Here is a 16,878-nt window from a genome sequence, read left to right on the forward strand (position 1 = left end):
TGCCTATGTAGAGGCTGCAAAATCTTTGAAAACTTTATGGGAGACGAAACCCCTCAGTCTAACCATTTCTTAACCGGGTCAAAGGCCTCAACAACATCAAGGAAGCGATCTTCCCACAAAGCAGAGAAGCCAGTTCCAGGTTGTAGCCTTCCCCATCAGCTCTCATAACTTCATCATGTTCCCTATAAGTGAACTGCCACCAAACCGATATAAAACAGTAAAGAATCCACCCATGAATCAGCAGCCCTCTTTGCTCTTGGTGCCTTATTACAGTGCTTTCCTAACCCTTCATATAGAAAAACAACCCAAATTTACCTCCCCCCACCCCAACTTCCCAAACCGCCCCTTTCCATCACTATGTGCTGCACCCATCGAACTGACCACATTATACCTAGCCCCTTCTTACCTCTCCCCATCCTGACTGACTCAGCAGACTAGTCATATACTGTATAGAGATGTTTGGTTTTTCAAATTGGTCAGCTTTGTATAACATTCCTTTTTCTATCTAGTAGGGCAATTAGCTAGCTTGTGTCTTGGTTTTCTCACAGACCATAGACAAGCTTGCTTAACCCTCGTAATGGGCTATAAGCTTTAACTAAGTGTCTGTTTGTTTGTTTCAAACAGGCTTTTAACATAACACAGGGACATTTTCAGTGAAGGACCACAATGAGTGATAGGTAAAGAGGTTACAAAGGGCAAATGATGAATATTTGAGAAAAATGCCAAAGAAACAGAATTATGTGAAGATGACCTTAGGGGTCAGAGTTGAAGAATACCAGATAAGAGAGAAAATATAAGGTATTAAGTGATTGGACAAAATTAAGCTTCAGTTTTCAGCCTAGGTACCTTTTGTACTAGGTCAGAATCTGACAGCTTCCAAAGGGGAGAGAGAGAGATTTTATTTTCCTTATACTGAAATTTGGACCGATATAAATAAGAATTCAATTTTCTGTAATACCGGGATAAAGAATTTTTATTGTAACCATTTATTTACTCTAATAAATTTTAGCATTATTATAAAAGAGACAAACTGAACTAAGTGTTTTCCCTTTGCCAGAAAGGCTTGCTTTTTTCTAATCTCTTCTGTTCAGCTCCCTTTAGAGGCAAGAAGGGAGTGCCCTATAAACAATACCCTGAAAGAAGACACCAAACTTCCAAAAACCAGAGTAAGTTAAAAACATAAAACAAACAAAAAAAACCCCACCACAAAACAAAGAGTCGAAGGCTCCAATATGGCCCTTGTTGACACTTAACTCCGATAAGGCTTTTCCAGTGGCTCGCAAGAACTGTTGTCTGCCACATTGGAGCAATGAGTGTTATATAGTATGTCCAACAGCAAGCACTGTGGCATCCTATATATTCAATAAAGCATGGGACAAACATAGTAACATAGTAAATGACGGCAGATAAAGACCTGTACGGTCCATCCAGTCTGCCCAACAAGATAAACTCATTTTACATGGTATGTGACAAGCATGTACAATCTGAACAGGAGAGGACAGGATAGTAGATGCTATGAATGGACAGACATGATAGGCCATACGGTTTATCTGCCATCATTTCCTCTGTCTCAAAAGATCTATATTTCAAGGCAGGGGAAAAGGCCTCTGTCAAATGTCACCCATGTGTGAGAATTTCTATATCTTGCTTGTCCTCAAAGAAACATGTTTACTGCCAAAATCTTTTCCCCCATCCCTTATGTTTGAGTAGCAGGAATATACATCACAACAGCCCCAGTCCTTAAAGGGAGACTAAGTAAACCTACCTTCAACTCCTGCAGCTGATCTGGTTCATACAGTTGGCCAGAAACTGCCTGAGCCAGGAAAGCATCTAGCTCATGTCGGAGTAGGATCCTGCCACCCGGCCACTGCATCATGTAACTGTGAAATAGATGAAACAGGACAGCAATGAAATGTGTCCTCTCTCAAAGACATACCAGATTGTATCCCACAGAAACAATTCCCTCTTTGCAGAAAGACATTAAGCAGAGATCCACAGAAACATACTGCAAGCACGCTATGAATGTGCTCCCTTCCCAATGGCAGCAACATACTGAGCAGCATCCCAAGGAAATGCTCTTCTCCCAAGAGAGAAACATCATAAAGTGTCCTACTTAAAACTCAACACATCAGTAGCAACGGGGCCAGTGTTTGACATGCAGGCGCCCAGGGCAGAAATAGGGGAAGAGGCCTCAAAAGTCCATTTTCAGGTTATGCCTCCTTTAGATTTGATACTGTCAAGAAAACTCCCTTCAGGGAGGGACAAGAGTTAAACTTAATACTACTGAGTCAATCCCTAGACTACTGGTAGAACGTAGGGGAGAAAACTGGATGTCCATGGAGAACTTTCTACAACATTACGTCTACCTTAAATTTTGTTTGGAGAGCGGAACAGAAGGACTCAGTATAGGCTGCTCCTGCAGCACGAGCTAGTTTTCAGTGAGTCATACCGCTAAATGCGGCTCACCTGTGCAGCTCTATACATCATTGCTTGTCCTCCAAAAGTTCACACTCCCTTTTTAAAAAAAAATCTTTTCTTTACATAAAGTGAAATCCCTTACAACAAAATCAAATCAACAGTTCAAAAGTTCTCCCTGAACATCCCACATCCCCTAAGTTCACCTGGAGGATAACAAAAAATTACTGAAAATATCAAAAGCAGAGCCTAATTATAAAAACGACTCTCTTAACTCAACAACACTATCGACACTGGACATGAAGGACCCTGCAGGAGCCAACTTTTCTGGGCTGCTTATAGTTTTAATATTCACTGAAGGGTTTAACCGCGTCCAACAGAAATCTCTGTTTCAAGACAGGCTCTTCCTCAGGGACGCCAGTGTACTTCCTTATTGCTCCTCCAATTTGTGTTTCCACGTTCATGGCATAGGCACCCTTTAAACAGGCAGTAAATGACGCCCATTACACGACTGCATCACTCTTAGACCTCAGCGCTTGCGCTTAAAGTTACTGAGGAGATTTACTTACGTAAATCGTATACAGTTTTAACTTCCATTCTAAACTATTCATGAATGGTGAATTTCACAGTGTAGCAGTCCACTCCACACTCTCATTCAAACTCTTTGGGGGCCACTGAATCAAGTTCAAAAATCCAAAATTGCTCCCTCATTGACATGTAACTCTCCCAATCCCCTTCAAAAATTGCGGTTAATCTGTTCTATAACAAACCACTGCATATTCTCAAACATATGACTCAATTCAAGGTAATGATTCACCATCGGGGTAGTCACAATTTTTGTTCTTTAATCTGTTCCAATGTTCGCTCAAGCACTAGTAACATAGTAGATGACGGCAGAAAAAGACCTGCACGGTCCATCCAGTCTGCCCAACAAGACAAACATATGTGTATACCTTACCTTGATTTGTACCTGCCTTATTCAGGGCACAGACCGTACAAGTCTGCCCAGCAGTACTTCCCGCCTCCCAACCACCAGTCCCGCCTCCCATCACTGGCTCTGGCACAGACTGTATAAGTCTGCCCTCCACTATCCTCGCCTCCCAACCACCGACCCCTCTTTCCCCCACCCAATTTCGGCTAAGCTTCTGAGGATTCATTCCTTCTGCACATCCCACGCATGTTTGAATTCCGTTACCGTTTTCATCTCCACCACCTCCCGCGGGAGGGCATTCCAAGCATTCACCACCCTCTCTGTGAAAAAATACTTCCTGACATCATTCCTGAGGCTGACCCCCTTCAACCTCATTTCATGTCCTCTCGTTCTACCGCCTTCCCATCTCCGGAAAAGATTTGTTTGCGGATTAATACCTTTCAAATATTTGAATGTCTGTATCATATCACCCCTGTTCCTCCTTTCCTCCAGGGTACATGTTCAGGTCAGCAAGTCTCTCTTCATACGTCTTGGAACGCAAATCCCGTACCATTCTCGTAGCTTTTCTTTGCACCACTTCCATTTTTTTTTTTAACATCCTTCGCAAGGTACGGCCTCCAAAACTGAACACAATACTCCAGGTGGGGCCTGACCAACGACTTGTACAGGGGCATCAACACTTCCTTTCTTCTGCTGATCACACCTCTCTCTATACAGCCTAGCAACCTTCTCGCTACAGCCACCGCCTTGTCACACTGTTTTGTCGCCTTCAGATCCTCGGATACTATCACCCCAAGATCCCTCTCCCCCTCAGTACGTATGGTCCTTCACGTGCGTCCCACATACATTTTGGAACACGGGCATATTAAAACATATACCACTCGAGTTTATAAACAGTATCTGCATACAACATATATCCTTTCAATGTCCTAGGATGTTGCCAAAACTGTAATGTACGAGACATTGGACAGGCTCTGCAATGGCCACAAGGTTCATGACCCTTGTGCATTCAATTTTGCTGTTGAGTCTGAGAGGAAACTGTAGATGTCGTCAAATAATTGGAACGATTTTTTTCCCCTTGAAAACTACTACTACTATTTAACATTTCTAGAGCGCTACAAAGTGTACGCAGCGCTGTACAAACACAGAAGAAAGACAGTCCCTGCTCAAAGAGCTTACAATCTAATAGACAAAAAGTAAAGCATTTAAATTTAAAATATTTAAGCAGTCAAGCACAAGAGAACAGTCACAGAAGGACAGAAGATGTTGAAGGGTGGTCAGTGTGATTAGGTGTAACTCTGGTTGGAGTAGTGGGAGAAGGTGATAGAAGAATAGAAATGGGTGAGGTAATGAGTGGGTTGATAGGGAGGTTATATAAGACATGTCACTCTAGGGGTGGGTGGGTAGAGGGGTAGGGTGGGTGGGATTAAGTCTAAAGCAGGAGAAGGTATTCTCTGCAGCCTATCTGTGAGATGGAAAATGCTCTCTGAAGCTGCTGCTATAAGTTGTTAGTTTTCTCTCCCTGAAAGAGATCCAAGCCACACCCACGAAGTTCAAACTGTCAGTGGGGAGGGTGAGGGGAGGAAATGGCAGTGCTTGATGAAAAAGAGAGCTCAGTTTGATAGGAGATATACTATAGGATGTCATTCTGAGGCCAGGCTAAGTCTAAAGCAGGAGAAGGTATTCTCTGCAGCCTATCTGTGAGATGGAAAATGCTCTCTGAAGCTGCTGCTATAAGTTGTTAGTTTTCTCTCCCTGAAAGAGATCCAAGCCACAATGTAGGGGTGAGAACGGAAGATCTTGTGAAGTTGTAAAACATGCCAATGGGTATGAATGATCCAAGCTATATGAGCTGATTTGTTCAAATGAGGTAAAATGCAAATTTGTCTATCCTGTGGTTTTCTGTGGGTACATTGTAAAAGCAGATCCAGATTGGCATAACAAGCCCGGTAATAGGCCTGCTTTACCACAAGGGGCAGATAACCTTTTTCCAAAAAACGTGGAGTCAAAACTTGGGCTTGCTTTTGAAAATCTCCCAAGAAGCTACAAATTCTCCGAATCCGCAAGAATGGCTTTCTTTAGGAGCTGTGGATGACAACTGTCATACTGTAAGTAACTGTTTCTGTCACTTTACGATATACTGTAGTTGTTAGGTGGTCAGCTTCTCTTACCACCAAAGTATCCAGAAAAGATGCTTGGTTCAAGCTGCATGTATAGGTGAACTGCAAATGGCAATCCAGAGTATGAATCCACCTCATGAATTGTTCCAGTTGTTGTTGGGTATCTGTCCATATGAAAAAGTTATTGTTTATGAATCTTACCCAATTTAATATGTGAACAATCCAACCTAACGGATAAATGTGACTTCGTTCAAACTCAGCAACAAAAAGACTTGCAATGCTCAGGGCTGCGGCAGTGCCCATGGCCACTCCTTGCTTTTGCAAATAAAGCTTATTGTCAAATACAAAGTCATTTTTCGTCAAAATTAAGCTTGCAATGTTAGTCAAAAAGGAACTAGAGACCCGATGGGTATTAGATCTATCCTTTAAACATTGAGTCAACACCATCAATTGCTGCTGATTGAGGGATACTTGTATATAGCGTTTTGATATCCATAGTTACCAATAAGCTATTTGGCGGTAAGTTCTGAACTGTACATATTTTAGTGCGAAAATCAGTTGTATCCCTTAGATATGATTGAGTGTGCGAAACAAAAGGTTTCAAAAAAATGGTCCAAAAACTTAGACAAGGGTTCTAACACTGTCCCTTCTCAAGGGCAGAGTGGGTCTCCCCAGGGGTTTTTGCAACGTTTTGTGGATCTTTGGGACCATATAAAATTTAGAAATGCTTGGATGTTTAACTTTCAAAAATTTTTGTTCAGCTTTAGTAAGCTGACCTGAAGTTGTAGCTTTGTCTACCAACTGGGCAATTTCTGCACTCAATTGAGATGTTGGATCTTCACTTAATCGAGTATACCATGTAGTGTTATTCAAATGTTGTAGAACAACTTCTTCATAATCCTTGCGGTGCCAGATCACCACCACCCCACCCTTGTCTGCTGGTTTAATTACGAGACGTGAATCGGTTTTAAATTGCTGTAAAGCTTGTTTCTGAACCAACGTAAAGTTGTTGTAAAATCTCTTGGAAGAGTTCTGTTCCAACGCTGTGATATCTCGGAGCACTAATTCTTTAAAGGTATGGATGGCAGGGTCCAACTTGCCAGGAGGGGACCAAGTTGATTGTGGTCTGAACATTGCGTCATCTGTAGTTTGAGAGTCTAAAAAAATAATTTAATTTGTGAAGACTGTATGATTCTAGCCAAATCTCTTCTGGCCGTAAACGGGTCATGCTTCACAGAAGGAACAAATGACAATCCTTTGTCCCAAAGGCTTTTTTGTTCTTGTGTCAGGGGGATACCTGATATATTGACCACTAGCGTCTGCGGAGTGTAAGATCTCGTTTGTGGCCCCTGCATGTCTTCAGTCCAATATCTCGCACGTCCCCTCCGTCTGCTGGGCCGCCATTCATGAATAGTTTAGAGTGGAAGTTACAGCTGTATACGATTTACTTAAGTAAATCTCCTCAGTGACTTTCAGAACAAGCGCTGAGGTCTAAGAGTGACACAGTCGCGTAATGGACATCATTTATAGCCTGTTCAAAGGGTGCCTATGCTGTGAACGGGGAAACAAAAATTGGAGGAGCAATAAGGAAATACACTGGTGTCCCTGAGGAAGAGCCTGTCTTGAAACAGAGATTTCTGTTGGACGCGGTTAAACCCTTCAGTGAATATTACAACTACAAGCAGACCAGAAAAGTTGGCTCCTGCAGGGTCCTTCATGTCCAGTGTCGATAGTGTTGTTGAGTTAAGAGAGTCGTTTTTATAATTAGGCTCTGCTCATTATATTTTCAGTAATTTTGAGTTATCCTCCAGGTGAACTTAGGGGATGCGGGATGTTCAGGGAGAACTTTTGATTTTGTTGTAAGGGGTTTCACTTTATGAAAAGAAAATATTAAAAAAAAAAAAAAAGTGTGAACTTTTGGAGGACAAGCAATGATGTATAGAACTGCACAGGTGAGCCGCATTTAGCGGTATGACTCACTGAAAACTAGCTCGGGCTGCAGGAGCAGCCTATACTGAGTCCTTCTGTTCCACTCTCCAAATGAAATTTAAGATAGATGTAATGTTATAGAAAGTTCTCAGTGGACATCCAGTTTTCTCCCCCAGTACTCTAGGGATTGACCCAGTATTAAATTCCTTTAGATTTGAGGCAGGCTTGGAGCTCCATGGCACAGGATAATTTCCCTGGTTGACATTCTCTAACGCCAGCCCTAAGTGGCACGGGAAAACTGGAGGAATACAGAACACAAATTTGTTATTACATAGAAACAGAATATGACAGCCACCACCTTCTCTTACATGAGCACGCAGCTATGGAATGCACTACCTACAGCTCTGAAATCTATCGACGAAATAACTAATTTCTGCAAATCTCTGAAGACACATCTATTCAACAAGGCCTACAAAGAGAATCCATAGCCTTACAAACTACCTCACCAACTCACCCAACTACTACAGTTCACCTTATATCTTGCCTAACACCTTCCTTCTCTCTTCCCTCACCTAAGTCTTGATACTTTACTAATTGTATCTGATATCATGGAATGATTATGTCATAACCAAACTCTGTAAGCCACATTGAGCCTGCAAATAGGTGGGAAAATGTGGGATACAAATGCAATAAAAATTAAATAAATATTGCAGTACTTGCCCAGAAAGCTTTGCTCTCTGCCTTTACTTTCATTTCCTTTTACTTAAGACACACTGTGCCTCCCACATATTTTCCTGAACTGACATTCGTTATGTTAGAAAACTATTCCATGTATTCACTACTCTTTCTGTGAAAACTTTTGAAAGATTGGCTTATTTTATTCAAGTCCTGTTTCATTATTCACCCAACCAGACTTTGGGGGGGGGGGGGGGGGGGGGGTCGGGTCAGGGTAGGGGGTTCGGCTACATTTTTTAGGCCGAGACCAAACAAAGATCATAAACCACAGAACATTTTATATTCCTTCTTGACCAACCTAGTTATAACAGCTCCTTCTTTCACCAGATAATCAATTTCCAAAGCTGAGATACAGGCAGAGAGCTAATAAATGCAAATTTTATGCATGCAAAAGTTGCATGCTATTCCGGTGGGGAGGGGAGCGGGGGTTGAAGCCTGCCAAAAGCATGTGTGCAAAGATTTCGAAGTACAGCTTCTTGTGCACAAAGGTATCAGCCTTGCAAAAATTTCTTGAAATAAACATTTTTGTGGGCTGATATTTATGCACAGAAAGGCAATGTGTGCTGGCACTTTCATTTTTGTTCTGAGATGTACGCACGCTCTGTTACCACCTGTCAGTCTTTAAGCTTGCAAGTACTTCTTTGTCTTTGCAGAAGACAAAACTGCGGCTTAGTTTCTCCCAGTTCTTTCACCAAGTTACTGAGATCTTCTATACATAGCCACTTGCCCAGAAAGGGTAGTTTAACTAGACATGACTTTGATGCTGCCTACACTGCCCAATGCCACAACCAGCGTTGCCGATGTGCCATGACAGACATACTGCGGGCCGTAACCCGCAACACGTCATAGTAACATAGTAACAGATAAAGACCTGAACATCCAGTCTGCCCAACAAGATAAAGCGAAGATACTTACCTGTAGTAGGTATTCTCCAAGGACAGCAGGCTGATTGTTCTCACTGATGGTCGGCGTCCACGGGTGGCCCAGAAACGGAGATTTTCCCAGCAAAATCAACAAACTTTAGACAGCTTCCGGAGAGCGGGACAGATGCACTGCGCATGCGCAGCCATCTTCCCGCCCGCCCGCGTCCGTTCTCACCTCAGTTATATCAAAAAGCAAATAAAGAACAACAACTCCAAAGGGGAGGTGGGCGGGTTGGTGAGAACAATCAGCCTGCTGTCCTTGTAGAATACCTGCTTCAGGTAAGTATCTTCGCTTTCTCCGAGGACAAGCAGGCTGCTTGTTCTCACTAATGGGATATCCCTAGCCCCCAGGCTCACTCAAAACAATAAAAGAAGGTCAATTGAGCCTCGCAACGGCGAAGACATAAAGATTGACCTACGAAGAAACATCTGAGTGCAGCCTGGAACAGAATAAAAATGGGCCTAGAGGGGTGGAGTTGGAATCTAAACCCCAAACAGATTCTGCAGCACCGACTGCCCAAACCGACTGTCGCATCGGGAATCCTGCTGAAGGCAGTAATGAGATGTGAATGTGTGGACTGATCGTCGCAGCCTTGCAAATTTCTTCAACAGTGGCTGACTTCAAGTGAGCCACCGACGCTACCATGGCTCTAACACTATGAGCCGTGACATGACCCTCAAGAGTCAGCCCAGCTTGGGCATAAGTGAAGGAAATGAAATCTGCTAGCCAATTGGAAATGGTGCGTTTCCCAACAGCCACTCCCCTTCTGTTGGGATCGAAAGAAACAAACATTTAGGTGGACTGTCTGAAGGGGCTTGTCCGCTCCACATAGAAGGCCAATGCTCTCTTGCAGTCCAATGTATACAACTGACGTTCAAGCAGGGCAGGTATGAGGACGGGGGAAGAATGTTGGCAAGACAACTGACTGGTTCAGATGGAACTCCGACACCACCTTCGGCAAGAACTCTGGGGGTCATACGGAGGACTACTCCATTGTGATGAAATTTGGTATAAGGAGCATGGGCTACCAAGGCTTGCAGCTCACTGACCCTACGAGCTGAATTAACAGCCACCAAGAAAATGACCTTCCAGGTCAAGTACTTCAGATGGTAGGAATCCAGTGGCTCAAAAGGAGGCTTCATCAGCTGGGTGAGAACGACTTTGAGAGCCCATGGCACTGGTGGAGGTTTGACAGGGAACTTTGACAAAAGCAAACCTCTCATGAAGCGAACAACTAAAGGCTGTCCAGAGATAGGCTGACCTTCCACACGTTGATGGTAAGCACTAATCGCACTAAGATGAACTCTTACGGAGTTGGTCTTGAGACCAGACTCTGACTAGAAGGTATTCAAGCAGGGTCTGTGTAGGACAAGAGCGAGGATCTAGAGCCTTGCTGTCACACCAGACAGCAAACCTCCTCCATTTAAAAGAGTAACACCTCTTTGTGGAATCTTTTCTGGAAGCAAGACTCGGGAGACACCCTCAGAAAGACCCAAGGAGGCGAATTCTAAGCTCTCAACATCCAGGACGTGAGGGCCAGAGACTGGAGGTTGGGATGCAGAAGCGACCCCTCGTTCTGAGTGATGAGGGTTGGAAAACACTCCAATTTCCACTTCTTCGGAGGACAACACCAGAAGAAGAAAGAACCAGATCTGACGCGGCCAAAAAGGAGCAATCAGAATCATAGTTCCGCAACCTTGCCTGAGTTTCAGCAAAGTCTTCCCCACCAGAGGTATGGGAGGAAATGCATACAGAAGGCCCTTCCCCCAATGCAGGAGAAAAGCATCTGACGCTAGTCTGTCGTGGGCCTGAAGTCTGGAACAGAACTGAGGGACCTTGTGATTGATCTGAGTGGCAAAAAGATCTACTGAGGGGGTGCCCCACTCCCGGAAGGTCCTGCGTACAACGCCCATGTTGAGTGACCACTCGTGAGGTTGCATTATCCTGCTCAACCTGTCAACCAGACTGTTGTTTACGCCTGCCAGATACGTGGCTTGGAGAAACATGCCATGACGGCGAGCCCAAAGCCACATCTGGACGGCTTCCCGACACAGGGGACGAGATCCGGTGCCCCCCTGCTTGTTTTTTTTTTTTTATTGGTTTCAATAATCAGCTTTACAACCGCATATGACATTGATCACAATAACATAAATTTGTTCATACTTAATCAATATGCATACAGAAGTCTTCCTGTGTTAAGTTCAACTGTATCCCTCCTCTCCCCCTCCTATCTACCTCTAACTCATTCTATCCCCCCACTCCTCCCACCTCCCCTCCTGATTCACTAATGTGGGGATCTGAAGTATTGCGCAAGTAAGTCCATTGATCATACCGTTCCCATGTTTTGTTGTGAATAATCAACTGTCCCTGTCGTAGTGCAGTGAGTTTTGACATCAGGCAAATATAGTCCAACTTGTTTAAAATTGCCCGCCGGTCTGGGAGAATGGGCTGCTTCCATTTCGCTGCCAGGACCAGTTTACTCGCCACAAACAATTGTGCAGCGAACCGCTGTGTTGACACCACCACATCTGGAGGTCTACCATGTAGTAGGCAGTATTCCAACTTCAGGGGATAGCGTATCTAAGTAATCTCCCACAACAGGTTCAATACATCCCTCCAATACTGCTGTGCAAGGCTACAGGCCCACCAGATATGTGCCACGTCTCCTACCTGACCACAATGACGCCAGCATAGGTCAGAACCTGTTTTGAACATTGTAACTAAGCGTTTTGGCGTATAATACCAACTGTAGAGCATTTATGTCCATTTTCTACTAGCGCACTGGACACTGATACCTGGAGTAATGATCTGAGCATCTTATTCCATTGAGAGGGAGTATGTGTCGCTCCTATGACCTTTTCCCATTTGGATAAGTAATACTCAACTGGATTTCCATACTGTAACAACACTCTATATATCCTTGATATACCCTCTCGGCCTCCTCCTCCCATCATTCCTTTTTCTAAGTCTGTTTCTGATAGGTGAAGATCCCCCTGTGCCCTCCTAGTAAGAAAATCCTTACCCTGATAATATTGAAAGGTCTGTAGGGGAGACAGCCCATATTCTTGACATAATACTTCCAACTTTACCACTGCATTTTCTTCCCACATCTGTCCTAGCGTGCACAGTCCCATTCCCTCCCACGCCCTATATGCCGCATCTTGGAGCCCCGGACCAAAATCAGGGGCAAAGCGAAGATACATGTGTTTGAAATACTTTCGCCCAGGATAAAATTTTTCTCTTAATTTATTCCAGATTCCCAAGGGCCCCTGGATCAATAGGGGGCTTCTCCGTGTTATCTCTGCTAACATCTGTTTGGGAAGACATGGGATAGCCTGCAGTGGGAAGGGCCCCATCCACCCTTGCTCCAGCTTTGTCCAGATTTTTTCCCCTCCTTGTAGCCAGGTTGCTAAGATTCTAAGGTGTGCTGCGTGATAGTATGACTGAAGGGAAGGAACCCCCATACCTCCCTAGCCTGGTACATTACTTCTCTGCGCACCCGTGGGGGTCTTTTTTTCCAAATGAAAGAAAAGACTTTGCCCTGTATCCCTTGGATGAATTTATTCAGTAATGTTATTGGTAGGGCCATAAACAAGTAAAGAATCTTGGGGAGGAGCACCATTTTTACCGCATTTATGCTCCCCATCTAAGATAGGGTCAAGCCCTCCCACCTATGGAGATCCTTAAATAGCCGTCTTGTCACTTCAGGGAAAGTTCACCAGGAACAGCTCTTCAATTCGCCGGGGGATGTTAACCCCAGGTACCTAATATATCGGGGTGCCCACCTAAACGAGAAGGAGGACTGGACGAAAGTCCTCTGTTGGTCGGGGATGTTTACATCCAGAGCCTCTGACTTGTCAAAATTAATTTTAAAGCCTCACATTGCCCCATAGGCCCTCAAGCTCTTCTTGCACCAGGGGAAACGAGACCAAGGGTTCACTTAACATAAGCAAGATATCGTCTGCAAAAAAGAGAACTTGAGTCTCCCGTCCCCCCAGTCTCGGGCTTTGGATCTCCGGATGCTGTCGAATTTTTACTGCTAGGGGTTCCATGATTATTGCGAACAGCAAAGGGGAGAGTGCACAGCACTGTCTCGTCCCTCTATGTAGGCGAAATGGTTGGGACATAGTGCCACTGACCCCGTACCGCGGCCGACGGTTCCTTAGAGATCGGGCGAAGCCAGTGCACAAAGTGGCCGGAGATACCCATCTTCTCTAGCACCGCAAAAGGAATGGCCAGCTAACGCGGTCAAAGGCCTTTTCTGCGTCTAACGAGAGGATACACAACGGGATTTTAGTTTCTTGTACATGGGATACCATCTGAAGAGCTTGGCGGATGTTGTCAAACATCTGTCTCCCCTGGACAAAGCCCGCCTGATCCTCATGCACCAGGGACGAGAGGTACCTTTGCAGCTGACCCGCTAATATCTTCGTAAAGATTTTATAGTCAACTCCCAGAAGAGATATGGGTCTATAGGACCCGCACTGTTGGGGATCTTTGCCCTGCTTGTGTATGAGCGTAATAGTAGCCAAGTTCCAAGTAGGGGGAACCTCCGGACTCTCTTCAAGGGAGTTGAAAACCCTCATCAGCAGTGGGGCCAGATGTTTACCGAAAACTCTGTAGAACTGATTAGTAAATCCATCCGCTTCCGGAGCCTTACCCACTGGTAGCTCCTTAATCGCCTGAGTTATCTCGTCTAATTCGAACGGGGCCGACAAATACTTATTCGCAATCTCGGGCAGAGAGGGGAGGTCTATATCCTTTAAGTAGTCCTGTATCCCCGCCAGTGTTGGCTCAGATTCCGGGGTATATAATGTCTCATAGAACTCTTTAAATGCTAACTTTATGTTTTCTGAATCCGAATGGTTCCTCCCTCCTCTGTTTTGTATGTTCGTGATCATATTCCGACTATGTCTTTGCTTCAGTTTGTAAGTTAACAGGTTACTGGCCTTATTTCCAAATTCAAAGTGGGACTGAAGGACCTGTTGTAGCTTCTCAGCCAGGTCAGCTAGTTCTAAGTCACTCAGCTGGTGCCGGATCTTTTGGGCCTGGTCTTGTAAGGTTACAGTCGATCAGGCCCCATCACTGTGTAGCTGTGCCTCTACCCGCTCTAGTTCTGCCCAGAATTTGGCTTCAGCCGCTGAGTGCACTTTCCTATTGTGAGCTCTCAGCGCTATGATATGGCCACGCATAACCGCTTTAAGTCCCTCCCACAGCATCGTAGACGTTACCTCCCCATTGTCATTAAATTGAACATATTCTTTAAGATGGAGTTATAGGGCGGCCACATTAGACGGGTCCAGTAGGAGTCCATCATCTAGTCTCCACCTACGCGTCTCTTTCCGGGGATTTTGGGGGGGGGGGGGGTCATCTGGAGGACCGATTGATGATCCGACCAAGTGCACGGTATTATCTGAGTGCTATCCACCTGATTATTAAGCGATCTATCCCCCAGCCAGAAGTCTATCCTAGAAAAGGAGCTGTGGCTAGAACTGTGCGTATAAGCTTCTTGTGGTTGGATGTCTGCACCTCCACATATCTATTAATTGCCACTGTGTTATAAATTCCTGCAGTCTGCGTCTATCTCTCTTGGAATATTTTATTGTGTCGGAAGAATTGTCTAGAAGAGGCTCTAACGTGAGGTTACAATCCCCCCCAATCAACAATGAGCCCTCCATATGCTTTGAAAAGGGGCCTTCCAGAACATCTATAAATTCTCTTTGATTTGCATTTGGCCCATATACATTCATCACCGTATAAGTCTGCCCCGCTAAAGAGAACACCACTAATATGTATCTTCCTCCTTTGTCCCGTATCACCTTTAGAATATTCCACGGCTTGGGTCCATTAAACATTATCATGACTCCCCTACTTTTGGTATTATCTACACTGGAAGCAAAATATATCTTGGGGAAATTTTGTGGCGACAGAGATATTCATGCTTAGGCTTAAACTTGGTCTCCTGTATCAGGACCACATCCACCCGAAGACGGAGTAACTCGTAATAAAGGAGCTGTCTCTTACAAGGGATGTTTAGACCTCTGGCATTTAAAAACAACAGTGTTATGTCAGACATCATACATTATATGGACCCCTCTCTGCTGCTGTCCTCCTTGTCTATACCTGGCTCTCCCTGTTTCCATTTCCCTGAGTGAGCTAAGATCCCCTCGCCCTCCCATACTTCTCCCATATCCCCGATTCTTGTTTACCATAGTCTATTTTATCCACTCTCCCCTCCCCCCTTGTATCCCCCCCCCCTTTTACCCCTCTTAGATATTTAGACTCCCACTTCTTTAACTGGGGCGAATCTTTAGAGGAAGTGTCAACCGGGCTAGCCGCCCCGTTGACAACCCGCGGTTCAATATAGACACTTATTTCTTACCCGATCTCTCCCTTCCTTGCATCACTTAGGCTAGTTCACATATCTTACATTTTTCTAACCAACATTATATAACTTTCAACCATCATAACTGTATGCAGCTATTGTCCGCCAAGCTGCCATGGTTCCTCAGCTTGTTAGGCGTAAGTCTCCATCTGAACCCTAATATAACATCAAAGTAATTCAGATAGTCTTAGGGATCACCTGTTTCATCCGGCTGCTACTTGCTCTCAGCGCCCTCAGGTGACTCATGCCGCTGTAATCTCTTGGGGCCCTTGCCCACCTCGTTGCCACTTAGGCGGATCTGCCCGAGTCGGTCCCTGCGGCTCTGTTGTTGAGGGGTCTGGCGCTGCTAATGATCCTTCTCTCTGGCAGCACCTTTCTTGCTTCTGCTATGGATCTGATCAGCTGCTGCCTGCCATCCTTGTAGAAAGCAAGGGCAAATGGATGGCGCCACTGGTAGCGAATTCCCAACGCTTGTAAGCGCTGGGTAACCGGTTTCAGTTCAGCCCACCGTTTCAGCGTGGTAAACCTCCACCCCATTGAAAATGGGGGCTTTGACGGGCTGCTTTCATAACTTGTTCTTTCAGCTTATAGTCCTGAAAGCATGCCACTATATCTTTTGGCAGATTTGCACGCGGAGACCCCAGTGCTCTATGAGCTCTCTCCAGCTGGACCGCTCCCGGCTCCAGTACCGTGCCTTGGGTGGCAAGCAGCTCGCTTACAAGCTTTTGAATTATCTCTTCACTGTTTTGGTAGGCTGGTGTGTCGGGGAGACCGCTAAAGCGTAAGCTGCATCGGCGGCTTCGATTCTCCAGGTCCTCCATCTTTTCGAGGACCTGCTGTTGACTGACCTGGAGCTCCCCTATTTGGTGGTCCATGTATCTAGCGCCTCAGAGTGATTTCCACACGTGTCTCCGTCTCTTCAGGCGGGATCCCAGCTCCCTCAGCTTGCCCCTCAGGTCTGCTCCCAGCGCTTTCAAATCAGTTCTGATTCTCGCAACCAGTCTCTCCAGTCCGCTGATCCTACCGTCTCGATTTCTCCTGGGTCTGCCAGCACGAGTGGGGGGGCCGTGGTCTTTTGCGGCTCCCCCTTTCCCTGCTGCCGTTGCATCTCAGCTGCCATCTTAATTTTTCCTCGTGGCATGCTTCCAGCTGAGAAAGCAAACTGAGGTAAGTCCATCGCACTCTGCCTTCTTGTCATCCGGTGCTAGTGAACCCCCCGTCGCTCGCGCTATGCGCTGCTTATTATTGCGGCGATGAGGCTTGCTTGGGGTCGGGTGTTTCCTAGCTTTCCTCACTGGTCGCCTGGAGCTCCGTTTTCAAGCAGCCATTTCGTCCGCTGACGTCACTTCTCCTCGTCCCCCTGCTTGTTGATGTAATACATGGCAACCTGGTTGTCTGTCTGAATTTGAATATTTGATTGGACAGCCGATCTCTGAAAG

The 16,878-nt window shown here is 45.3% G+C and overlaps 1 protein-coding gene across 1 annotated transcript in view; it reads right to left on the reverse strand.

Annotated features, from left to right (window-relative positions):
* Window positions 1-16,878, reverse strand: part of FAM120C (family with sequence similarity 120C) — a 326,238-nt gene that overhangs the window by 84,261 nt on the left and 225,099 nt on the right. Inside the window, exon 11 of the mRNA XM_030194274.1 lies at window positions 1,766-1,880. Within this exon, the coding sequence (XP_030050134.1) occupies window positions 1,766-1,880 (115 nt within the window). The remainder of the gene's footprint in view (window positions 1-1,765; window positions 1,881-16,878) is intronic.

The sequence above is a fragment of the Microcaecilia unicolor genome, chromosome 2 (assembly GCF_901765095.1).
Source record: "Microcaecilia unicolor chromosome 2, aMicUni1.1, whole genome shotgun sequence".
Classification (NCBI taxonomy): Eukaryota; Metazoa; Chordata; class Amphibia; order Gymnophiona; family Siphonopidae; genus Microcaecilia; species Microcaecilia unicolor.